Source organism: Haliotis rubra, unplaced genomic scaffold, assembly GCF_003918875.1.
Source record: "Haliotis rubra isolate DU_JTF1 unplaced genomic scaffold, ASM391887v1 Scf2369, whole genome shotgun sequence".
Taxonomy (NCBI): domain Eukaryota; kingdom Metazoa; phylum Mollusca; class Gastropoda; order Lepetellida; family Haliotidae; genus Haliotis; species Haliotis rubra.
The window spans coordinates 4063-31178 of NW_025766413.1; the positions used below are offsets into that span (position 1 = coordinate 4063).

The 27116-nt window shown below is 36.5% G+C and overlaps 1 protein-coding gene across 1 annotated transcript in view; it reads left to right on the forward strand.

Annotated features, from left to right (window-relative positions):
- Window positions 1-961: 961 nt before the first annotated feature.
- LOC124278427 (proline-rich receptor-like protein kinase PERK2) overlaps window positions 962-27116 on the forward strand; it is a 30322-nt gene continuing 4167 nt past the window's right edge. Inside the window, exon 1 of the mRNA XM_046714134.1 lies at window positions 962-1640. Within this exon, the coding sequence (XP_046570090.1) occupies window positions 962-1640 (679 nt within the window). The remainder of the gene's footprint in view (window positions 1641-27116) is intronic.

Sequence of the window (27116 nt, forward strand, 5' to 3'; positions counted from 1 at the left end):
CTCCTATCGACTTTACCCTTATCCATCCTGGTAAAATGTTTCTTATCAAGTAAGGGCACATTCTTCATCCATAAAGTCTTCCATGCTGAAAATAATCCATACATTTTCAGTCTCCACTCCTTTCACAGATTTCAAGTTTAGTGTTGTTCCCTCCACAGATATTTCTTCATGTGTGCTACTATTTTCCACTTAGACTCATGTTTCCTCCTTGGCATGAAAAATATTCTATGTCCATTTATTTCATGAAGTTTGGATTTCATTCTACCAGCGTTCAACTAGAAACCAATACAGGATTCCAGGCATTCTTTCTCCACAAGGTAAGTGGCTTGAGATCATGTCTCTTTCCCTACTCCATGTCCATTCCATTATTTCGTATTCCTTTCATACAACAAATCTGGGCTGTGTCTGCCATGTTATCCTCCATCTTTTCCTTCCATTTCTTCCTTCCTTCCACATGGTTTCCTACATGCCTGGTTCCATTCCATTTATTTCTTTCCATTCTTCATGTTTTCATCCATCCTTCATATATTCTTCCACCTCCCCCATGTCTTCGTGCAAGTGGTCTGTCTTTCTATTCCTCCGTGTTTCTCCTGTCGTGTATAATAGGGCTTGGTGTACATCCTTGTTTGGTGTGGTCCATTCTGAGTCCATATTCCATGTTCCGGTTCCTCCCACTCTTGTTCAGTCACTCCTCTTCCTTCTCCACTCACTCACACTCCTCCGGCTCACTCCGCTCCATCCACTCCAGTCCACTCGGCTCACTTTCGGTCCTCCATTCCACTCCACTGCACTGCCTCCACCTTCCTCCACCTGACTCACCCCTCTTCCACTCTGCTCCTCCTGGTCCTTCCCTCGGCTCCACTCCACTCGGACTCCACTGCACTGCTTTCACCCTCTGCCTCATTCACTCACTCTGCTCCAGTCCTCCACCACTGCACTACTCTCACTGCACCTCCACCTCATGTCTCACTCCTCCTCCACTCCACTGCTCTCCTGGACCCTCTTCCCTCGGCCTCAGGCTGCCCCTCCAGTCCCACTCCCCACTCGCTTCTCTCCACTAGACCCTCTTCCCTCATTCCGACTCCATGGCTCCGCTCCCACTCCACTCTCCCTGCACCCCTCCTCGCACTCACTCACTAGTCCACCCTCGCTTTCCCTGCACCTCTTCCTTCCTTCCAGTCACTCCCCTCACTCCAGCTTCCTCACTCCACCCTCTTCCCTCAGCCGACTCACTCCGGCTCAGTCACCCCCACTCCTTCACTCTCCTCGCCCTCTTCCTAACCAGAACACTCACTCGGCTCCACCCTCCAACCACTATGCTGCTCTCACTACACACCTCTTCCCTCAGCCGACTCCCTCCGGCTCCAGTCCTCCACCCACTACGGCTACTCTCACTACACCCTCTTCCCTCGCTCGAGCTCACTCTGCTCCACCCACTCCAGCCGCTATGCTGCTCTCACTGCACACCTCTTCCCTTGCTCGACTCACTCCGCTCCACGCTCCACCCACTACACTCTCTCACTGCACCCTCTTCCCTCGGCTCGACTCCTCCGGCTCCACCCACTGCACCCACTACACTACTCTCACTGCACCCTCTTCCCTCTCACTCGACTCACTCTGCTCCACCCACTCCAACCACTGTGCTACTCTCACTAGACCCTCTTCCCTCGCTCGACACCCTCCGCTCCAGTCACTCCCCCACTACGCTACTCTCACTACACCCTCTTCCCTCACACCACCCACTCCTCTCAAGTCAACTCCACTCAACTTCTCTCACTCACTCCTCCTCACTCCTCCCCAACCAATCCTCTCATTTCACTTGCACCACCCACTCCTCTCCACTCCGCTCTTGTTCAATCCACTCCTTGGCAGCTGCCATTCAAGTTATTCAAAGTACTTTCCATGGTTTTAAAAGCATGTTGGTGGCCATTTTCTTGAATGTTTTGATGTAGTTAGTTAATGCAAACATGGTACATTGATTATGTCTTTCTGTTTTTCTTCACAGGACAACACCACACCACACTTTGTACGAAGCAGTGAAAGAACCATGTCATTTTCTGATTGAAAAATTCAAGAACTTGAATTACAAGCATCTCAACAATGAAAGTTCAGAAATGGAGTCCATCCCAAGTGTTTGTGACTGTATTCAGTTTTGATACAGAGGGGCAGAAGGGGCAAGAAGGCTTATGTTAATATCTAACTCTGTAACTGGAAAAGTGTAAATGGAGGAATGACTGAAAATACGACTTTTAAAGCTTTGCAGATGCCATATCTTAATTATATTTCAAAGTTACCATGTGCAGATTTACATGTAAGAAATGGAAATACACTAAGCTGAAATTCTTAATTTTTAACTAATATTATTAATCACATGCATTTGACCAGAAATGGGATAATGCCTTTAAAGCTCCTACAGTTTATGGAATTTCAAGAAGTTTTCTTGGCTGATGATAGGAAACAGCATTTCAAACCTACAAGTGAAACTATCAATGTACTGGATCTATAATACAAATGTTCAGAGATTTTTAACTATTATTATGAATCACGTGCCTTTGACCAGAAGTGGGATAATGCCTTTAAAACCTACAGTTTAAGGAATTTCAAGAAGTTATCTTGGCTGATGATAGTAAATAGCATTTCCAAGTTACAAGTAAGTGAACTAAGGTCAACAATTCAAATTTTCAGAGATTTTTAACTATTATTATTAATCATATGCATTTGACCAGAAGTGGGATAATGCCTTTAAAACCTACAGTTTATGGAATTTCAAGAAGTTATCTTGGCTGATGATAGTAAATAGCATTTCAAACCTACAATCAAATTATGAATGTACTGGGTCAATAATTCTATTTTACAGAGATTTTTAACTATTATTATTAATCACATGCCTTTGACCAGAAGTGGGATAATGCCTTTAAAACCTACAGTTTATGGAATTTCAAAGAAGCTGTCTGGGCTGATGATAGTAAATAGCATTTCAAACCGACAAGTAAATTATTAATGTACTGGGTCAATAATTCAAATTTTTCAGAGATTTTTAACTATTATTATGAATCACGTGCCTTTGACCAGAAGTGGGATAATGCCTTTCAAAACCTACAGTTTATGGAATTTCAAGAAGTTATCTTGGCTGATGATAGTAAATAGCATTTCAAACTTACAAGTAAATTATTAATGTACTGGGTCAATAATTCAAATTATCAGTGATTTTTAACTATTATTATTAATCACATGCATTTGACCAGAAATGGGATAATGCCTTTAAAACCTACAGTTTATGGAATTTCAAGAGGTTATCTTGGCTGATGATAGTAAATAGCATTTCAAACTTACAAGTAAGTTATGAATGAACTGGGTCAATAATTCAAATTATCAGTGATTTTTAACTATTATTATTAATCACATGCATTTGACCAGAAATGGGATAATGCCTTTAAAACCTACAGTTTATGGAATTTCAAGAGGTTATCTTGGCTGATGATAGTAAATAGCATTTCAAACTTACAAGTAAGTTATGAATGAACTGGGTCAAAAATGCAAATTTTCAGAGATTTTTAACTATTATTATGAATCACGTGTATTTGACCAGAAATGGGATAATGTCTTTAAAACCTACAGTTTATTGAATTTCAAGAAGCTGTCTGGGCTGATGATATTGAATAGTATTTCAAACCTCTGAGCAAATTATGAATAAACTGGGTGTATAATTCTATTTTACAGAGATTTTTAACTATTATTATTAATCACGTGCCTTTGACCAGAAGTGGGATAATGCCTTTAAAACCTACAGTTTATGGAATTTCAAGAAGTTATCTTGGCTGATGATAGTAAATAGCATTTCAAACCTACAAGTAAATTATGAATGTACTGGGTCAATAATTCTAATTTTCAGAGATTTTTAACTATTATTATTAATCACATGCATTTGACCAGAAATGGGATAATGCCTTTAAAACCTACAGTTTATGGAATTTCAAGAAGTTATCTTGGCTGATGATAGTAAATAGCATTTCAAACCTACAAGTAAACTATTAATGTACTGGGTCAATAATTCAAATTATCAGTGATTTTTAACTATTATTATTAATCACATGCATTTGACCAGAAATGGGATAATGCCTTTAAAACCTACAGTTTATGGAATTTCAAGAAGCTGTCTGGGCTGATGATAGTAAATAGCATTCCAAACCTACAAGTAAGTTATGAATGAACTGGGTCAAAAATTCAAATTTTCAGAGATTTTTAACTATTATTATGAATCACATGTATTTGACCAGAAGTGGGATAATGCCTTTAAAACCTACAGTTTAAGGAATTTCAAGTAGTTTTCTTGGCTGATGATAGTAAATAGCATTCCAAACCGACAAGTAAATTATTAATGTACTGGGTCAATAATTCAAATTATCAGTGATTTTTAACTATTATTATTAATCACATGCATTTGACCAGAAATGGGATAATGCCTTTAAAACCTACAGTTTAAGGAATTTGAAGAAGTTATCTTGGCTGATGATAGTAAATAGCATTTCAAACCTACAAGTAAACTATTAATGTACTGGGTCAAAAAATCAAATTTTCAGAGATTTTTAACTATTATTATGAATCACATGTATTTGACCAGAAATGGGATAATGTCTTTAAAACCTACAGTTTATTGAATTTCAAGAAGCTGTCTGGGCTGATGATATTGAATAGTATTTCAAACCTCTGAGCAAATTATGAATAAACTGGGTGTATAATTCTATTTTACAGAGATTTTTAACTATTATTATGAATCACGTGCCTTTGACCAGAAGTGGGATAATGCCTTTAAAACCTACAGTTTATGGAATTTCAAGAGGTTATCTTGGCTGATGATAGTAAATAGCATTCCAAAGCTACAAGTAAATTATTAATGTACTGGGTCAACAATTCAAATTATCAGAGATTTTTAACTATTATTATTAATCACGTGCATTTGACCAGAAGTGGGATAATGCCTTTAAAACCTACAGTTTATGGAATTTCAAGAGGTTATCTTGGCTGATGATAGTAAATACCATTTCAACCTTACAAGTAAATTATTAATGTACTGGGTCTATAATTCTATTTTACAGAGATTTTTAACTATTATTATGAATCACGTGCATTTGACCAGAAATGGGATAATGCCTTTAAAACCTACAGTTTATGGAATTTGAAGAAGTTTTCTTGGCTGATGATAGGAAACAGCATTTCAAACCTACAAGTAAATTATCAATGTACTGGGTCTATAATACAAATGTTCAGAGATTTTTAACTATTATTATGAATCCGTGCCTTTGACCAGAAGTGGGATAATGCCTTTAAAACCTACAGTTTATGGAATTTCAAGAAGTTTTCTTGGCTGATGATAGGAAATAGCATTCCATACATACAAGTGAATTATTAATGGGTCAATAGTTTTTTAACTATTATTATTAATCACGTGCATTTGACCAGAAATGGGATAATGCCTTTAAAACCTACAGTTTAAGGAATTTCAAGAAGTTATCTTGGCTGATGATAGTAAATAGCATTTCAAACTTACAAGTAAATTATTAATGTGAACTAGGTCAATAATTCAAATTTTCAGAGATTTTTAACTATTATTAGTAATCATATGCATTTGACCAGAAGTGGGATAATGCCTTTAAAACCTACAGTTTATGGAATTTCAAGAAGCTGTCTGGGCTGATGATATAGATTAGCATTTACAAAACCTCTGATCAAATTATGAATGTTCTGGGTCTATAATTCTATTTTACAGAGATTTTTTTTAACTATTATTATTAATCACATGCCTTTGACCAGAAGTGGGATAATGCCTTTAAAACCTACAGTTTATGGAATTTCAAGAAGCTGTCTTGGCTGATGATAGTAAATAGCATTTCAAACCTACAAGTAAATTATTAATGTACTGGGTCAATAATTCAAATTTTCAGAGATTTTTAACTATTATTATTAATCACATGCATTTGACCAGAAATGGGATAATGCCTTTAAAACCTACAGTTTATGGAATTTCAAGAAGTTTTCTTGGCTGATGATAGTAAATAGCATTTCAAACTTACAAGTAAGTTATGAATGAACTGGGTCAAAATGCAAATTTTCAAAGAGATTTTAACTATTATTATGAATCACATGTATTTGACCAGAAATGGGATAATGCCTTTAAAACCTACAGTTTATTGAATTTCAAGAAGCTGTCTTGGCTGATGATATTGAATAGTATTTCAAACCTCTGAGCAAATTATGAATAAACTGGGTGTATAATTCTATTTTCCAAGATTTTTAACTATTATTATGAATCACGTGCCTTTGACCAGAAATGGGATAATGCCTTTAAAACCTACAGTTTATGGAATTTCAAGAGGTTATCTTGGCTGATGATAGTAAATAGCATTCCAAACCTACAAGTAAATTATTAATGTACTGGGTCAATAATTCAAATTTTCAGAGATTTTTAACTATTATTATTAATCACATGCATTTGACCAGAAATGGGATAATGCCTTTAAAACCTACAGTTTATGGAATTTCAAGAAGTTATCTTGGCTGATGATAGTAAATAGCATTTCAAACCTACAAGTAAATTATTAATGTACTGGGTCAATAATTCAAATTATCAGTGATTTTTAACTATTATTATTAATCACATGCATTTGACCAGAAATGGGATAATGCCTTTAAAACCTACAGTTTATGGAATTTCAAGAAGTTTTCTTGGCTGATGATAGTAAATAGCATTCCAAACCTACAAGTAAATTATTAATGTACTGGGTCAATAATTCAAATTTTCAGAGATTTTTAACTATTATTATGAATCACATGTATTTGACCAGAAATGGGATAATGCCTTTAAAACCTACAGTTTAAGGAATTTCAAGTAGTTTTCTTGGCTGATGATAGTAAATAGCATTCCAAACCGACAAGTAAATTATTAATGTACTGGGTCAATAATTCAAATTATCAGTGATTTTTAACTATTATTATTAATCACATGCATTTGACCAGAAATGGGATAATGCCTTTAAAACCTACAGTTTATGGAATTTCAAGTAGTGTTCTTGGCTGATGATAGTAAATAGCATTCCAAACCGACAAGTAAATTATTAATGTACTGGGTCAATAATTCAAATTATCAGTGATTTTTAACTATTATTATTAATCACATGCATTTGACCAGAAATGGGATAATGCCTTTAAAACCTACAGTTTAAGGAATTTGAAGAAGTTATCTTGGCTGATGATAGTAAATAGCATTTCAAACCTACAAGTAAACTATTAATGTACTGGGTCAAAAAATCAAATTTTCAGAGATTTTTAACTATTATTATGAATCACATGTATTTGACCAGAAATGGGATAATGTCTTTAAAACCTACAGTTTATTGAATTTCAAGAAGCTGTCTGGGCTGATGATATTGAATAGTATTTCAAACCTCTGAGCAAATTATGAATAAACTGGGTGTATAATTCTATTTTACAGAGATTTTGAACTATTATTATGAATCACGTGCCTTTGACCAGAAGTGGGATAATGCCTTTAAAACCTACAGTTTATGGAATTTCAAGAGGTTATCTTGGCTGATGATAGTAAATAGCATTCCAAAGCTACAAGTAAATTATTAATGTACTGGGTCAATAATTCAAATTATCAGAGATTTTTAACTATTATTATTAATCACGTGCATTTGACCAGAAGTGGGATAATGCCTTTAAAACCTACAGTTTATGGAATTTCAAGAGGTTATCTTGGCTGATGATAGTAAATAGCATTTCAACCCTTACAAGTAAATTATTAATGTACTGGGTCTATAATTCTATTTTACAGAGATTTTTAACTATTATTATGAATCACGTGCATTTGACCAGAAATGGGATAATGCCTTTAAAACCTACAGTTTATGGAATTTCAAGAAGTTATCTTGGCTGATGATAGTAAATAGCATTTCAAACCTACAAGTAAATTATGAATGTACTGGGTCAATAGTTCAAATTTTCAGAGATTTTTAACTATTATTATTAATCACGTGCCTTTGACCAGAAGTGGGATAATGCCTTTAAAACCTACAGTTATTGGAATTTGAAGAAGTTATCTTGGCTGATGATAGTAAATAGCATTTCAAACCTACAAGTAAATTATGAATGTACTGGGTCAATAGTTCTATTTTACAGAGATTTTTAACTATTATTATTAATCACGTGCCTTTGACCAGAAATGGGATAATGCCTTTAAAACCTACAGTTTAAGGAATTTCAAGAAGTTTTCTTGGCTGATAATAGTAAATAGCATTTCAAACCTACAAGTAAATTATGAATGTACTGGGTCAATAGTTCTATTTTACAGAGATTTTTAACTATTATTATTAATCACGTGCCTTTGACCAGAAGTGGGATAATGCCTTTAAAACCTACAGTTATTGGAATTTGAAGAAGTTATCTTGGCTGATGATAGTAAATAGCATTTCAAACCTACAAGTAAATTATTAATGTACTGGGTCAATAGTTCTATTTTACAGAGATTTTTAACTATTATTATTAATCACGTGCCTTTGACCAGAAATGGGATAATGCCTTTCAAACCTACAGTTTAAGGAATTTGAAGAAGTTATCTTGGCTGATAATAGTAAATAGCATTTCAAACCTACAAGTAAATTATTAATGTACTGGGTCAATAATTCAAATTTTCAGAGATTTTTAACTATTATTATAAATCACATGCATTTGACCAGAAATGGGATAATGCCTTTAAAACCTACAGTTTATTGAATTTCAAGAAGCTTTCTTGGCTGATGATAGTTAATAGCATTTCAACCTTACAAGTAAATTATTAATGTACTGGGTCAATAGTTCTATTTTACAGAGATTTTTAACTATTATTATTAATCACGTGCCTTTGACCAGAAGTGGGATAATGCCTTTAAAACCTACAGTTTATGGGATTTCAAGGAGTTTTCTTGGCTGATGATAGGAAAATGCATTTTAAACTTACAAGTAAATTATTAATGTACTGGGTCAATAGTTCTATTTTACAGACATTTTTAACTATTATTTTTAATCACGTGCCTTTGACCAGAAGTGGGATAATGCCTTTCAAACCTACAGTTTAAGGAATTTCAAGAAGTTGTCTTGGCTGATGATAGGAAAATGCATTTTAAACTTACAAGTAAATTATTAATGTACTGGGTCAATAGTTCTATTTTACAGAGATTTTTAACTATTATTATTAATCACGTGCATTTGACCAGAAATGGGAAAATGCCTTTCAAACCTACAGTTTAAGGAATTTCAAGAAGCTTTCTTGGCTGATGATAGTAAATAGCATTTCAAACTTACAAGTAAATTATTAATGTACTGGGTCAATAATTTCAAATTTTCAGAGATTTTTAACTATTATTATAAATCTCATGCATTTGACCAGAAATGGGATAATGCCTTTAAAACCTACAGTTTATGGAATTTCAAGAAGCTTTTCTTGGCTGATGAGTAAATAGCATTTCAAACTTACAAGTAAATTATTAATGTACTGGGTCAATAGTTCTATTTTACAGAGATTTTTAACTATTATTTATTAATCACATGCATTTGACCAGAAATGGGATAATGCCTTTAAAACCTACAGTTTAAGGAATTTCAAAAAGTTTTCTTGGCTGATGATAGTAAATAGCATTTCAAACTTACAAGTAAATTATTAATGTACTGGGTCAATAGTTCTATTTTACAGAGATTTTTAACTATTATTATTAATCACGTGCCTTTGACCAGAAGTGGGATAATGCCTTTAAAACCTACAGTTCATGGAATTTCAAGGAGTTTTCTTGGCTGATGATAGGAAAATGCATTTTAAACTTACAAGTAAATTTATGAATGTACTGGGTCACTAATTCAAATGGTGAGAGATGTTTAACTATTATTATAAATCACATGCATTTGACCAGAAATGGGATAATGCCTTTAAAACCTACAGTTTATGGAATTTGAAGCTTTACCTTTGGACTGATGATATTAAATAGTATTTCAAACCTGTGAGCAAATTATGAATGTACTGGGTCAGTAATTCAAATGTTCAGAGATTTTTAACTATTATTATGAATGACATGCCCTTTGCCTGAAGTGGGATAAAGCCTGTAAAACTTACAGCTTATGGAATTTCAAGATTTCCCCTGAGCTTTTCGTGGTAAATAACAATTCCAACTTGTCAGCAAATTCTGAATGAAATAATGCTATAGGATTAATAATGAAATAGTAATAATGATACTCACATTTCCTTAACCAAGATTGGGAATATGCCTTAAAATCTACAGTTGGTGTATTGTATGAGAAGGGTTGATTGTTAGCACACTATTAGTTTATTAGTGATTTGCATGTAGTAACCTTTAGTATTTTGAGGGAAACAGTGATTGTGCAATGTTTGATTTGTGTTTAAACTGTGTGCTGTGCGTGCTGCCCTTGAAGGGTGATAGTTATTTGACTCAAGCTGAATGGGTGTGAGTGTGTCAACTGTTAGGTTCATGTTATATCTATCTGGTAAAATTATTATGGCGTTCTTATTCCGAGTTGTGACAATATCTGCTTGAGTAAAGTTGACTAAAACATTACAGTTATCGAATCTAAAGATTCCTCTTGGCTGTTGATAGTATTTAGTCATATGTGAAACAATGAAACAGAGTCTACATGCAACAGGTCAATATTGCCAATGATTAGAGATTTTTAAACTATTTTTACTATTCATATGCCCTTAATTAGATAAAGGAAAACAACTTTAAAATCTGATGATAGTAGATCATATTTCAGACATGTAGAAAGCAGACTATGAAAGCAAATAGGCCATTAATTAGTACAACTTTAAGAGAGTCACTTGATTTAATCCTGTTTGCCTTTGACCAGGAGAGGGATAATGTCTCCTAAGTCTAATACTAACAGAATAATCTGACATTTAAAATTGTGGGCTGAATATTGAACAGGACAATATCTCTCATTTTCAGAGAATCTGTACAATATTAGTGTAATACATACAGATTCAACCAGAAGAGGATAACACCATAAAATTACAATCAATGGAATCTTCTGATTTCATTTTTTGGCTGCTCATATTTAAGAGCACACTGGGCTGATCTACAGTACTAATTTTAAGAAATTTGTTTAATAGTATTACTTATATTCCCTCAACCAAAAGTGTTTGAAGTGGAACAAGTTTAAAATCTATATTTTAATGGAATTTATTATTTTCTTTTGGGTTCTTATACTTCACACGTATGGGCAAAATCTAAAAGTAGTGGGGCAATATTGCATGTTTTAATTTCCTTGACTACATTTATCACTAAATTCCCCAATCCAAAGCTGGCATAAATTGTTTTTTGCTTGTTTGTTGTTTGTTGCTACACAATATTCTAGCTACATGATATCTGTAAATAACTGAGTTTGTACCAGACAATCCAGTTATTGAGATCGTAAGCATCCACACATGCAATCATTGAGACTAAGATGCTAGACAATGACTAAGTCATTGAGCCTGACAACCATATCCACATCAGGTAGCATTGGTTTCTGGGGAAAATTACACACAAAACAGTAAATATGAAGGCATCATTTACCTTGACAGTTTCATCTCAGTAACAATATGTCATCAAAGAAACTTCAGCTGCTTGGCCTTCTAACACAATGAGCAGGTGAACTTTTCAAGCAAATTGTGAAGGGGAGACAACTCTAATTAGTTCAGCAAATATAATGTTATTGATGACAATGCATGGAATAACAAGTTCAAGCTGCTATGAAGGACTCAGTGAATTTCCCATTTATATCAAGCTGACCAGAAAGGGGATTTTCAAAGGAACATTAAAGAAATGTTTTCGGATAATTTCAACACCATCATTTTTCTTCAAAGTTATAACTATAGCCTCCTGAGATGGGACACAAACTCTCCCACTTTTTTCATTCTGAAGTAATTATGCCTTGTATGTCTGGTGTCTGTTACAAACAGCCTCCATGTACACAATAATGATGAAAGCTATAAATGATCATTACTTGCAAATTTTGAATGCTAATAGCAGTAATATTAACACAACATTACTTGGAGGCTAAACATGTTGTAAAAAAGGGAGCCACTAACTGCTTAGGGGGCCATGTGAACTTTTGGGGATGAGAACTTTAACTGGACCTTTCACTCAGCATTATCAGCAGAGTATTATGTGTGATGGTGTGTTACTGAATACACCCTACCATTGTAAATAATAGATCACCACTCTTTTTACAGTGTCATGAATGTGTACATGAACCTGTATATTTTTCGAGTATTTCATAAGAAATATTCTCTGAAAAGTATGACCAAGCAACATACCAATCTCTTATATAGTCTCACAAATGGCATAACACAAATAACTTAAATCCCCAAAACGAATTGTTATACATACATACCCATCAAGAATGGATGTAACATCATTAAAAAATAATTATGACATAATTTAATTTTCTTTTATTCCCCGTTCTTTTTAAAAGAAACTATTTACTGTATTATTACATAAAACACTGCAAAAATGGCCATGCTTGCCGATATTTAGATACAACTTACTATATTTTTACAAATATTAGCATAATTATTAAACTATAAAATCAAAATCCAATGCCATTCACATCATATATTTTCTCGTTCTATTTGTGGGCATACACATATATTGGTAAAAGGAATAATTAGCTATATTTTAAAATATTATTAGATATTGCAAGAAAGTCATATTTCAAGTTGAGCAGTAACCATTTCTGGGAATGAATGAATCATTATGAATACAAAATGAATGAAAAACACCTGACACCTAAATTCAGCATCCACAACCAGGAACATCACTTATTTTAAGCTAGTAGAGTAATTACAGTAAAGCACATGAAAATGAATTCTATTTCGTTTCAGTTTCACGTTTCTACATTTTTTGCGCTGCTATATTTAGCTATTATGGCGGACATCGACTATGGAGCGCTGCCATTGGCATTTTTTGCAATCAGTAGTTAAAATAAAGGACACGAGTTGTGCAGCTGATTTTGATCTTAATAATTGTTTGTCGATTAAATACATTGTTGAAAGTAAGACGTATAATTCTCCATATTAGTTATCCCAGTTCTGGTCGTATCCCAGTTCTGGTCGCAACTACGGGTGAAGGACCAAGAAGCAGTCTACAATTGGGCCACACGTTTCTCGGACAGTACAGTGATTGAGTTTTACGCAGTTTTAAACAGTATTCCAGTTAAATAACGGAAAGCCTGAAGTGTTAGTTAGGTGATACAACCACAAGCACGTTACTCGGTGAGAAACATAATCAGATCGAACCGGAATTCGAACCCCAGATCATAGGTTTCGGACAGCAACTGCGACACTTCAGACGACCGGACAAACGGCGCACCCCCTGGCAGTCCTACATGTAGCAAGTCTACCTTCTCCTCAGGTTCAGCATAATGTATGATACAGTTGCCCGTCTTTTCATACATATCAAAAAGTTTTCTTTTGTAAAGAGGTTGAGTTAATCCAAATGTTCAAATTCGTTATTGGTGTGGTGTATTTATTTAATCATTTAAGTTCAAAATAGCGGGTAGCCTAGTGATTTAAGCGTTTGCTCGTCCCACCGAAGGCCCCGGTTCGATTCCCCACATCCATGGATACAATGTGTTTCATAGATTTAGCGTTACACTTACTATATTTACTAGGGCTGTAACGATGCATCGATGGATTGCAATTGTTGAGTCTCCGATAGCAATTATTCAATGGTAGAAACGAAAAACTATCGCTGCATCGATAGTTTGTGTGACTATCGATAGTTTAGTAATTGACTTACGTTGATAAATGCGCAGTGCAAAATACAGGAAGTACCAGACTGTTTGGGTGCTGACTTGCAGCTTGATTGAGTTTATGTTTTAACTGCTTACTTGATCTGGGTTTCACGTTTCTTGTCAGTTATTAAAGGATACTGAAACTACTTCAACTTGTATGTATTTCAGATAAACTATATACATGTATTCATTTGGGAAATGACTTCAAATGTGACAATTCAAATCGAAAAAAAACTATTGCAATAGTTGGGTGCAATAGCCTATCGCTATCGCAATGGTTGTTTCCCCCTCAATAGTCACGCCTAACATTTACTCCCATGGCAGTGCTGTAGTGTGTGCTTATACAAGAGTCATGTCGATCTGTTTGTATACTTTTCGCCCAGGATTTTGATGGCGCTTCCCTCCCTAGCATAGGTTTCCTAAAGCGCACATAAAATCTTTAACACCTCTCATAAAATATGTATACCTGTCTGTTGTCCTTTGAATATCCGCTAAAACAAACTTACCATGCATTGAGTTGATACATACAAAGTACTATTTTCAAGCAAATCTTTCATAACAAATGAGAAGAGAACATAGAGTAATATAAGAGAAATAATCAGTCTATTTTTTATGACGGGCCAATCTATTCAGTCCTTGCAAGTCTGACTTCCAGTCAATAGAAATACAGCGTATTTTGTCTTCGAACATTTATGACGTTATGAAAAAAAGGGTTTGTTTGCTTGTTGGCTTCTAATGAGGGTATATTCATACAGGAGGTGTTCACGGGTTTAAGAATTTAGCATTACTATTTTCTGTCCTTTCAATATCTGTATTCACACTTCACAACGGCCTCTGTGGCCCAGTGGGTAGATAGTTTGCCGAAGAGCGGAAGATCGGAGTTCGACCAATGCCGCGTCGTACCCAAACACGTGACAAGATGAGACGTGTTCTTACCTATTTATGGGAGAGAACATGGAACGGTCGGCTCTCAGTCAGTATAGTCTTTGGGGGTAAACTGCGGTCTCCGTATAGAGTAAGCACTATAAAACCAGCATTTGTTGGGACTAGTACAATCACATACACACAGAATTCACGTCACTGTGTAAAGTGCAATAATCTACATCCTAAAGATTTCTCATCTCACCGCGCACCGCACCGCACAGCAACGCACCTCACCGAACCTCACCGAACCTCACCGCATGGCACTTCACCTCGCCTCACCTCACTCACATTTCACATATGGCTTTGATTTCAAGGTCTAGACATGGGGTGGAATTGGCACAGTCCCTGTCAGTATTGAGAACATGTCTACCACGAACAAACCAAATAGTAAACTATATGACACTCTGGCTTGAATTCCAAAGTCATGTTTCTTCAGAAATATAGGTGTTCCATTCCCCACATGGATACAATGTTTCCTTTTGTGGAATATTGCTGGTATATTGCTAAAACAAAGGCGTAAAACTAAACTCACTGACCCACTCTCCCACAAAGGAAAAACTTCAAGTGTTATCTTCCAAAAGGACCCGTGAAAGTCCGGGTTAGAATATTGATCTTCAGTAACCAATGCTGAGTCATAAGAGGCGACTAACGGGATCGGGTGGTCAGGCTCGCTGACTTGGTTGACATGTCATCGGTTCCCAATTGCGCACATCGATGCTCATGCTAGTAATCAGTGGATTGTCTGGTCAGACTCGATTATATGGCTGGAATATCGCTGAGTGCGGCGTAAAACTAAACTCACTCACTATCTTCCAAAGAGACATGTAAAGTTAACAAAATGCCACAATGTATGCCTGTCTTTGCAGAATGTCACTGAATTATATACCCACGTTGTTACTGCACGCTGTTCTGTTGTCTGTTAAATGCACAATGGATCACTACTCAGGGTGGTTTACTTGAGTGTGAGTATTGTTTTACGCAATATTCAACAATATCCGGCTTGGGGACACCAGAAATGGACTTCGTGGTGTGGAAAATTGAACCCGAGTCTTCCGTGTGAGGAGCGAACACTTTAACCACTGGACGACACCACTACTCCTTGGATAGCTGAATGATAGGACTGATCAAATGCAGCAAAAGTGTCTGAATCATTCATCATTTTCACTTGCCTGACAACTGGGTGCCTGAACTCTCCCTAATTCAAGAGAACCGTCCAACGATCTCATTGTGGAACGATTTATCTTCAGAAATTGTTCTACCAAACTTCAAATGGAGCATGAAAACATCCAATCCCTCAGTTCCACTGTACATTTCATGTGGTATTAGAAAACATAATATACTGCATAGGTATATAAGTCATACGACTGTTAGAGTAAGTTTCGATCTTCATGGTAAATGGTGTTGCAGATCTGACTAACTTTTAAACTGCAACTCCGCTTTCTTACATTGTATATATACATTTTGCTTTTTGATAGTTCCTTTTATTGTGCCAGTTTATACATGTGTAACAGTAGTTGCTTGTGATGTACATGTAATTTGATATTGTAACTATTCTTGGCGAGCGGATATATAAGTTGTGAGAACTTGTCCCCGATCGTTCACTTTGTGAACATAGATATATTATGCTAAACTAAAACAAAATATCAAAGCTGGACAAAATAATAACATAAACATATTATTCTAAAGGAAACCTGCCTGTGTTGGCATTTGTAGCAGTATCCTGTCTGAAGGCGTTTGTGCTTCAAGTAAAACCATCGCTTCCTTAAAACGCCGGATGCTGTCTGTGAGTGAGTGAGTGAGTGAGGTGAGTATGGTTTTACGCCGCTTTTAGCAATCCAGCAAAATCACGGCGGGGAACACCAGAAATGGGCTTCACACATTGTGCCCATGTGGGGATTCGAATCCGGGTCTTCGGGGTGACGAGCGAACGCTTTAACCACCAGGCTACCCCACCGCCCCGGATGCTGTCTGTGGGGGCATCAAGACGCTGTAGTGTATATTTATGCTTTGTTGTCCAAAACGTTTGTGGGTGGTTTCTGCTGTCATAACAACAATAAATCATGCAATTTGTTATCATTGTTATGGTTTTATCACTGTACCTGACACGGTATCATGGCTGTTAGCTGAAATATATAACTTGCATTTGCCACTATCGACCGCAAATCAGAACGCGTCGTCTGCTATGCGATAACAGAGGAGAGTGCCCTCTATCGGTGTGCACATGGCAACCAGTAAACTAACTCTCGCGGAGTGTTACGCGCTTGAGTATCACCGTGTTGGATAACTACAAACAAACAACAAACAAGCTTCACATCTTCATCCAAATGAATAATGATGTGTTGTCCGAAGGATTTGGGTGTTAGTCATACTATTTAGGTGTTAATTGTTCCATCGTGAAGACTGGCTGTTTAGAACTTTAGAATTTCGCGGATTAACATTGAAAGGGAGGTGCAAAGGACCAAGATGGCGACCAGTGCCAAAATGTCTTTCAACTACTACCAAAATGGAAAATATGGAACGTTGCCACAAAATCCCCAGAAAGACATGGAAGTTACACAAGACATGCACCTTAAAATGTCAAAGAAGATCGCTCAGCTCACAAAGGTTTTGTATGTTTATATCTCGAGTGAGAATCGGACATTGAAATCCTCGACTAGACGTGTTTATATATCTTGTTTTGGTTTGACAGTCACAGTGCGAGCTCGTTTTCAGAGATGTAAAATATCGTGTCATGACAAGTGATCGTATGTTTCCCAACTCGTGTGTATTAAATTGTACCAGACACATAATTTTGTTTCGTTGTTTACATGCAAATAATACTCTCTACATGAACCATGATGAGGAATGGTATCACGAAAGAATAAATAATGAAGAAATTGAACCACGTAACAACTTGTGAAAAACGTTTTTGGACTATATATTTATTATCATTATATTCTTTATTTTTTTGTTTTATAAAAAACAGTTATGCATACAGAATATAATCATGGTAATTAGTAAATTTGGGGTATTTTGTTTCACAAAACCTTGAACACTCTCCATAAGCTAGATTATTATTTTTTATGTATTTTTATTTCCCCAAAGTATGTGTACATCATACAATCTTGATGTATCTTGAAGAATCAGGTGCTTACTATCATTCTCTTAACCTTCTCCAGTTATCCAATGTATTTTATGATGAATATCATTGAACCTTTGTTGTCAGTTAGAATTAAAAGACATTAAAGATAGGCATCCATTATAATCATGCTGATCTGAAATGACTGAAACAAGTAGCATTATAACCAATACCAAACACTACTTTGTCTGTTATCTTGTCTGTGAATTTAGCCGAAAGTAACGATCTGTTCGGTGTTGTATGCTCAGGTAATAATCGTTTGATATTGTTACTAAAATATATTCATGAAAATATGTCCAAAAATTAAATGCTGTGTTTGGGCTTGTAGTTTCAAATATATCAACCATGGGCGGATCCAGGAATTTTGAAAGGCGGGGGTTTAGGAGTTTCGAACCCCCTGAACCCCCCCATTGGCTCCGCCAACGCAAAAAAAATCTTTAATGCGGTCTTAAGTCATTTTCAAAAGGGGGTTCAAACCCCCTGAACCCCCCCTCTGGATCCGCCAATGTGAACCACAAGCTGCTGCAAATGAAGCTCTGAATGTCAGGTTCCACAAAGCTGTTATAGTGCTACATCCCAAACTTTAAAGGCACACACGTACAGCACTCAAAGTGCTAAGATCACGTTGTGTATCGTCCACTTACAGCAGTCATACTCATAGCACTGAGCTCTATTGGCCCAAGAACAGCCTAGTCTGTCTCACAGACTGAGACACTGTTACCAGCATAATGCAAGTCGTCTTTGCACATGGCATCCCTTGTATTACAGCAGCACATATTGCAACATGTGATTCATGTCTGAAATAATCCTTACTTGCGGCAAGCCAGGTGCTCTGGTGACTTGTAAATATAATTAGCCCGTCTTCCAGAAAGCTGTAGGCCTGCATTTGTATATATATGCAAGAGTATCCTATCCCCATAATAACTTTCACCAGTTTAGCAAATATTATTTTTATACTGTAAATCTTCACTCACTGTCAAAATAAATACTATAAGAAGTGATGTTCAAATGTTCTACCAGAGGGCTCAGCAGGTAGGAATAAGTTTACCTCTGCAACAGAAATGTTACCAGTCATGGGATACCAGGCAGCTATTTTAGACACTGTATATGACAAATTCATTATATTCTTAGCAATGGGCAGAATTTATCATATCAGTACAGATTTGAGAGATGAGTCAATGCTGTAATTAAAAACTGGTATTGCATTTTTTATGACTTACAGTAAGTGAGGTTTTAAGCAATCTAAGCATACACTTTCTGTATCTCGTCAGCTGTGAAAAACCATGAAAGGAATAAGAGAAACCAGAATTCTATTGTTAATATATTACAACAATGACAATCAGTGACAACTCCATATCTGTGTACTATCTAACTGTTAGACCTGTGAAGATCTGGGTTAGAATTGATCTTCAACAGCCCGTGCTTGTCGTAACTACTAAGACTAAGAGGCAACTAGCGGGGATCAGGTGGTCAGACTCACTGACTTGGTTGACTCATGTCATTGTATCCCAGTTGGGCGTAGATCGATGCTCATGCTGTTGATCACTGGATTATCTGGTCCAGACTCGATTATTTACAGACCTCAGCCATATAGCTGGAATATTGCTGAGTGTGGCGTTAAACAACAATCTATCAATCAACTTACCATTGTATTATATGCTGTAATATTTTTAAGCAGGCTATTGATACCAGATTAGGACGATGGTTCAGATCAAGACAACAGATGGACAGTATCACAGTTAACGACCATTGATTGTTGTTGTGTTGGACATCTTGATTGTCACTACTTTCATCACACACAAAGTGCAATCGGGCTAACAGTGTACGAAATTTATGCTGGTCCTGTGGCCCCTGGCACAGGCTATCGATACATAGGATATGCCCCTATACTACTATAGTTCCTATAGTTCCTGTATCGATAGCCTGTGGTCCCTGGCTAGTAAACATTCATCAGGACCACTAAATGATAAGTTTGCAGTGGTCCTACTCCCTAGTGGCTAGTGAATTTTGTATTGATAGTTAAGTAAATCTACGAATGTTATTTTGGACCAGTGATTCAGTACAGACAGGACCACTAATTATTGTCCACTCACTGGTCCTGTGGTCTAGTGGGAAATTTGAAAGGTTTCTTTCCCTCAGTTCATTGTGGGTCATTGTGCCTCAGCAGTTGGGATTACTGCTCATTCTATCAACCACTATTTTAAGTGACATACACATGATTATTTATAGACTACTGTGATCCATGTGTAAGATTTCTCACCATGACATAAATAAGAAACTTCACAAACCCACTCATGTTTTTCTTTGGGAACACAGTCCAGGTGTTCATGCAGTTGGACAAGAAGCTTTTCAGATTTTGAAAGAAAACATGTTTCAGTAGATATTAATATATGAAACCAGTAAATGAATAGGTTGCCAATGACAATGTGTATCTAGTGATGTAACAGGGGTTTACCTGGATCTGTTTATAATCCAGTCCACCCTGGTCTCTCCACAATTGCCTCCTATTATTTTTTGGGTGGGTCAAGGATTGTACATGTATGGCATGAGTCACTTGTCAAAGATTTTCACTGGTGTAATGTGGTTGCATATGGCCTTTAGCTTATCATGGATGGTGATTTCAGGTTATTGTCAACAATGACACTTTGAATTTTGACTGTATTTCTTACCAGAGTAGAACATGTAGATCTGTCTGTTGGAGAAGAAGGAATTAATGCAATGAAATTGAAGGTTAGAATTAAATATTCTAAATACTAAATTTACAAGTGTATACTCCATGATATGTTTTCTGTCCTGTCTTTGAAATGAGCACCTGGAGGCCCTTACCAGGTACATCTCATGTCAGGGACATAGCTTCATATATATATTGTTTTTTATGGCCTGCAGTAAATTTACGTGTTAATATTTTTTGTCATGATGAACTGCAGTTTTCGTTAATGAAGGCCTGCACCTTCTAAAGTCTCTGGTTCCCAATGAAGCCTGTTGACACTGATACAGTCTGTGACATTAGCCAATAGTTCAGTACCAATAGTTTAGCCCAAAGCATAGCTCAGAATTGGCAGAAAGTAGTGTTGAAGCATTTGTTTATCCCTATTTATTTTGGCAAGTATGGCATGAAATGTATGATTCATGCAACGAAGATCCAATGCGGATCTACTCCAGTTTGGACTGTGATAGTAGCAGTGGCGTATTGCCTGTAGCTAAGTGTGCCATGACACAGTGTCTCATCCTTATTGATGGCACAGAACCAAGAACATCACTGATAACCAGGTTGATATGTGGAACATATTGCTGTGGCATGGGTGGAATGTACTTCTTGTAACATATGTATGTGATGTAATGTTTTCAGGTGTGACTTAGGAAACCATGGATAGACAGCAGGAGTTAACTAGTGGTTTATGTAACATAACCAGGTTCTCTCTTTGAATAAAGTCTCTAAAGACTTACATGTAAGCAGAGTGTATGAAATAAGCCAAAAACTCAGCCAGACACAAAGGCTGGTGACTTCAAAATTTAACCAGACCAGACAATCCAAAGAAAATAACTCAATTTTTAGTTACAATGAATAATTTAATGAGCCTGAAAAGTATATCTACTGACAAACAGTCTATTCACAACAGTCATTTTCAAAGAAATTCGACTCCGAGTTTACAGATCTCCACGCATCGATAGGTGTCACTGTTTTGGTGATAATATATTTCAATGCTAGTTTGAGCTTGCAACCACAATAGTTCAATGTTCAAACAGTAATTGTCAACTAATGTCAAGTGTAAATGTAATGCTCAATTTGATAAAATAAATTTGAAGATATGGTGAATTTACTCAATGTATGGAACATGTTTCCCGTCTTGGGTGGTCGGACAGGCCATATTTCATACACTGATGTAAGTCTTGAGGCTGACTAGTGGCTGAACTATCCCTGGAGATTGAAGCATGATGACAGTCATGCGTTAAAAGTGTCAATATTTGTTGGACTCATTTAGAATCTGAACTTCGGCTTGTATTCTAAATTACTACAACAGGAATTGACCATGTTTCTGTGATTGTTAATTGCACTATACGAAGTACATGGTACATTGTTATATGAGGTACATCATATTCTGTAAGTCAGGAAAAAACGTGTGTAAAGTAAATGCAAGAAAATTGTTTACAGCAATCATTAACAGGCATCTGTATCAGTGACAGCTTACTTGTTTTTATTGTTGGTTAGAATAGGTAACCATTAATCTTAAAGCCGCAAATTGTAAAGGATTGTGTGGTCATGCACTGATGATTCTGTGCTAATGTACTCCCAAAAGTTGTGGGACATTGCTCATAATATCAGTCATTTATGGGTCGAGTTAAATATTTAAGGGGTTCATGACATTGACAGATTGTGGACTGGCTGTATGTATTACAGTATATGTCTTAACACATATTGTGGACGACCAAACCAGTGAAGGTCGGGTTAGAATATTGATCTTCAGTAACCCATGCTTGTCGTAAGAGGCAACTAACGGATCGGGTGGTCAGGCTAAGCTGACTTGTTTGACACATGTCATCGGTTCCCAATTGCGCCAGATCAATGCTCATGCTGTTGATCATAGGATTGTCTGGTCCAGACTCAATTATTTACAGACTGCTGCCATATAGCTGGAATATTGCTGAGTGCAGCATAAAACTAAACTCACTCACTCACATATTGTGAACACTTGATAACTGTGTCATGATTCATTTACTCACTCGCTCGCTTTTTAGAATACAACCTTTAACTATATGGCCTGAAACAAATCGAAGTATTCCTCAACACAAACTTTAAAAAATCGAAATGAGGATTCCCAGTAGTTAGATGAACTGCTGGTGTTATTAGAGATGCAGACAGATATGGTAAGATTGTTGCCTGTGAGCTGTAACATCATACTCCTGTGTGTAAATTACCAGGGGCGATGGGTAGGAGGAAATCAAGTCATTTACTCTGCTGACAGAAGATAAGCGATATCTGCACCAGGTCATGCTTGAAGTCAGATTCCATTACTGTGCAAATTGCTTCTAAAAAAACAGGCTCAGTATTTCCAAATCTCACCATGCTTACATGGACATTTTTTTTTTTTTAATATTCGGTTTTCTTTGTAATATAAGTACGGAGAATACATTCCATTTGATATATAAAGACTAAGAATTTGTTTAGTTTGGAGACATATGTTTGAAATCTTGGCTATTAAGTGTCTGAAAAGGATTACCAGTAATAAGAAAAATATGTATTGACAGCTGCCACTGCTTAATTATATTTAAAGATATGTTGTGAAAGTGGAATTATTATTGTTTAATTTCTGGGAATAACTGCCAAAAATAAGCCAGCCAGTAGCTGTAAATCATGTACACAAATATTTTGCACTGTTATGGCAGTTCTCACTTATTATTCGCAGAAGAAAAGGCAAATGAAACTGGTGTTCTCTAAGAGGCTGGCTTTGCGCCAGCCTTGTACAGAAGCTTGGTTTCTACTGGATGCAGATGGGGAACTCCACGGCCATAAACCCGCTGATTCCAACACATGTCCCAGTCAAGGGAGTCGAATACTTGGTATTTTGGTGTTTCGGTGCATCTGCATGATGTCTGGGGCAGTATCAGTGTGAAGATGTAGACAGGCAGACATGGAATCTGCACGCAACGTAATGAAGCCATCATGTATTAACACTGAACTTCCTTTGGCTTTCTGATCAGCGATCCTGCTTTTTATCTCAAAATATAAAAGTTATAACTGACCGTTTGATATTCAAGTGAACTATTGAAATTGCCATAGCCTCTTTTACTATTGTTTACATATGCATATGACAAAAATCAACCAAAATCGATTGGTTACAATGTTCCTTGGCTGATTTGTTGTAGCGGTTCCTTGTGATCTTTGATAGCTGCTCTTGCTATCAGCCACTGTTTATTTCTGAATAGAAATTAATGTTGGTCACTGGCTGCTGTAGCCTAACTGCATGAAACAATCCTCACCACACAGTTTAGAATTTTGAGAGAAAGCTGTGGTCCTCCTAGGTTTTGGCACTTGCTGCCTCTTTAACTAATCTACTGAAGCTAAATACAATTTAGCTAAATTTGGTTACAAATGCAGTAACTAAAACAAATGTTTAGGGGAATGCAAAATAATCTTCATCTGAATCTAAACTAATGCTGACCAACTCAAATGTGAATTTGATAACTGCACGTCCACCAAGTCAAATGGCAGTATCGTAAATAAGATTTTGAATAACAAAAAGTAATCTTATATGGAGTGTCTTGTATGCATTGACCAGGGGTAGTATGTCAGCACTTTGAGCATGCAATGTGCATGGATAAATGCACAATATAAATTGACTATTATTATTATATGTATTCACATAGTTTATTCATAGAAACAAACATGGCCAAATATTAATTTTGTAGTGCTGATAACTATGGACATTTGATGTTAACCGGGTGTGGTCCTTTTCAAGATTCTGGCATAGAATCATCAAGAAATCACAAAAGTATCAATAACCCGATCACAATGTCAATATCTGGTGTAATGTCTGCCAACTGCAATAACATCCCTGAAACTCATCCTCATTGACTGTGTAACAGGGGTTGAATTAAGGTTCCATTTTATGGAGGGCTTGTTCCAATGCATCCAATATTTGTACTGGAGGATCTCTTTGGTGTATTTTGCAACCCATAATGTCCCAAACATGCTGATTGAGGTGTGGACTCCAGGCAGACCAATGTATAGCTGCTACCGCCTGACTCACATTGTGTTCAATCTGTCTGAATGTCACAAGTCAATTTTACAGTCATGTAAGAGGCACCTCAAACCATCGATAAACTCCTGCCAAATGGTTCTTGTCCCAAGATATATGATGCTTTTGTGGCACCAAACACAAGCTCAGCCATCGGTCGCGAAAGAAAAACGCCGACTCTTCATGCTACCAGTGGATCCTTTCCCATGACATCATATTCCAGTGACATCAAGAATGACACCAAACTAGTCATGCTGCTTTGTCTTCTGGGGATAACAACAGACGTTGATAGGTCTTTTGGCCCTATACTAAGCCAATTTTAGGTGATTTCGGAGAGTTCTGTTTTATAAAGTCTTGCAGTTCTGAGAAGAGCTGTATTTTCTGAAGGAGTTGTCACTATTGGTTGACACTGACATTCCTTATTAGTCTGCAGGTGTTTTCATACCATTCAAGATGAGATTCAATGGATGACAACCAATATCTCTTACAATTGCCCTCAATGACATGCAAGCATCTCGCATGCCAATAATTTGCCATCTTTGAGCTGTTATCAAGGAAGGAGGACCCACATTTCAGTGTATTTGTTAAGTGTATGGTACCCAAAAGGTCCATGTGTATATACATATATATCTGTAAACCAAGAAAAATCTGGCCATGATGTTACTGCCTGAAGATTAGGAACCTATGGGCCAGGTTCTTATACAAAACCATGGCATGGATATCAGCCAGAACCATTGCTGCCTGTGGTTCTCATCCCACTGCTATCAAACAGTAATGCCTTGCAGTCATTTCCATTGTAGACACACCAAGTCACATGGGGAGTTCTTCATGCTTTTCCATGGTTTGTTGAGAGAGGGGTGACTTCAGCAAGATAAACATGGAGGGATTTGTTTAGAAATGTGTATCTGCCTTTTCACAAAATAGTTGTTGTTTTATGCCACCCACTGTGTTGAGGTTTTGGAAGAATACCAAAATTATTCAGTGTTACATTGTCAAAAGAAACTAGATATTCTTTTGACTTAACATGACAAGTGTTGCTGGTGCAAACAGGATTTGTTAAAATAGGATGCATACAAAATATTTTTAGGTCATTCCTTTCTCAAAATGATAAAGGGAAATAAGATTTTAGAAATTATTTGTATTGAAGGTAAAGGTGTTATGGGATGAAGTGTCTTTGTTTTTATATAGGAACAATCACACTGAACTTGGTTTCTAATGCAAATCTCAGGTGTCATGCATGGGTAACAGCTTCGCGTGTTGCAGGACACTTGAACAAATATATTTTGTGATTTTTGCCACTGCGATTCTAGAGTTGTAACTTTTGTTTCATCTATTTACCACTTGATACTTGAAATGGCTTTGGTAACTTTGAGTACAGAGTTATATTGACTGCAAACTGCTATATAGGACTTCCGAGAAATGTAAGCACATGGTACGTATTTTTTAAGACAAACAAGGAAATAAAATAGAAGAAGTGAATAAATGTTGGCTGAAAATCTTATAGCCGTTAAGTGAGTATTCCAGCTGTATCAAAGGGAGTGTAGATATCAAGTCTCTTGACCAGAGAAGAAACCAGTGGTCAATGTAATGAGCAATGTACACTGCTATCACTGAACCCATCCATCCAAGTCAACTCTTAAAGCTTGAAGTGTTGGTTATTGGGAACCAGTATCGTGCATTACTTTGAATTTATATGTATTAAGATATTTGCTGAATATTTACGATTGGGTACACACAAGGTGTGGAAGAAGCCAGGGAACAAATCTGGTTAACTACAGTAGGTTCTCAGCTTCAACATGTTGGATTAGGAATGTTGAGATTTCCTCTACCATGTCTGCTGATTAAAGTACAGTTTTCAGATAAACGGAACTTTTATTGACAGCCATGTTTTTCACAATAGTTTAGGTTACTGAGGAGGAATTTTAAGGTATGCCCGACAGAGTGAGGATCAGGTTGTAGTGTCCTAGGTTATTATAAGCAATCTGTTCACATACAAGTATCGATCATTCATCGACACTGCTGTCATATTTTCCATTGTCTCATTGACTTCCCTGAGGCAATATGAATGATGTGTCTACCATAGTAAGAGCTCCTGATACTATATCACTTCTTGAGTTCTTTGTACTTGTTGGTAGAGGGACAAATTTTACCCTGTATTACCCCAGTGTTAATGGTGCTGGAAAAGTAGTAATACTCACCTTTTATCTTGATCACTTTAAAGGGAAATATGCTTTATTACTTCACATAAAAATTCATGCCTGTTCCACTGCTTTGTATCATGTATTGGCATGTTTTTGGAAGCTTGTTCATACTAGTGTTACCTTTTGACTTTTAAGTTATAGCACTTCAGCATTTGATTGACTGAAGATGATATGATAGTTCATGGCATTGCAGGTAATCTATGGGCGATAGAGCAAACATAATGATTGGAAGCTGCTGGCTTTTTATGTCATTGAAAAGGCATTTTCACATTTGTTGTAAAACAAACAGTTTTGTATACACAGAATTTAGTGACTTGA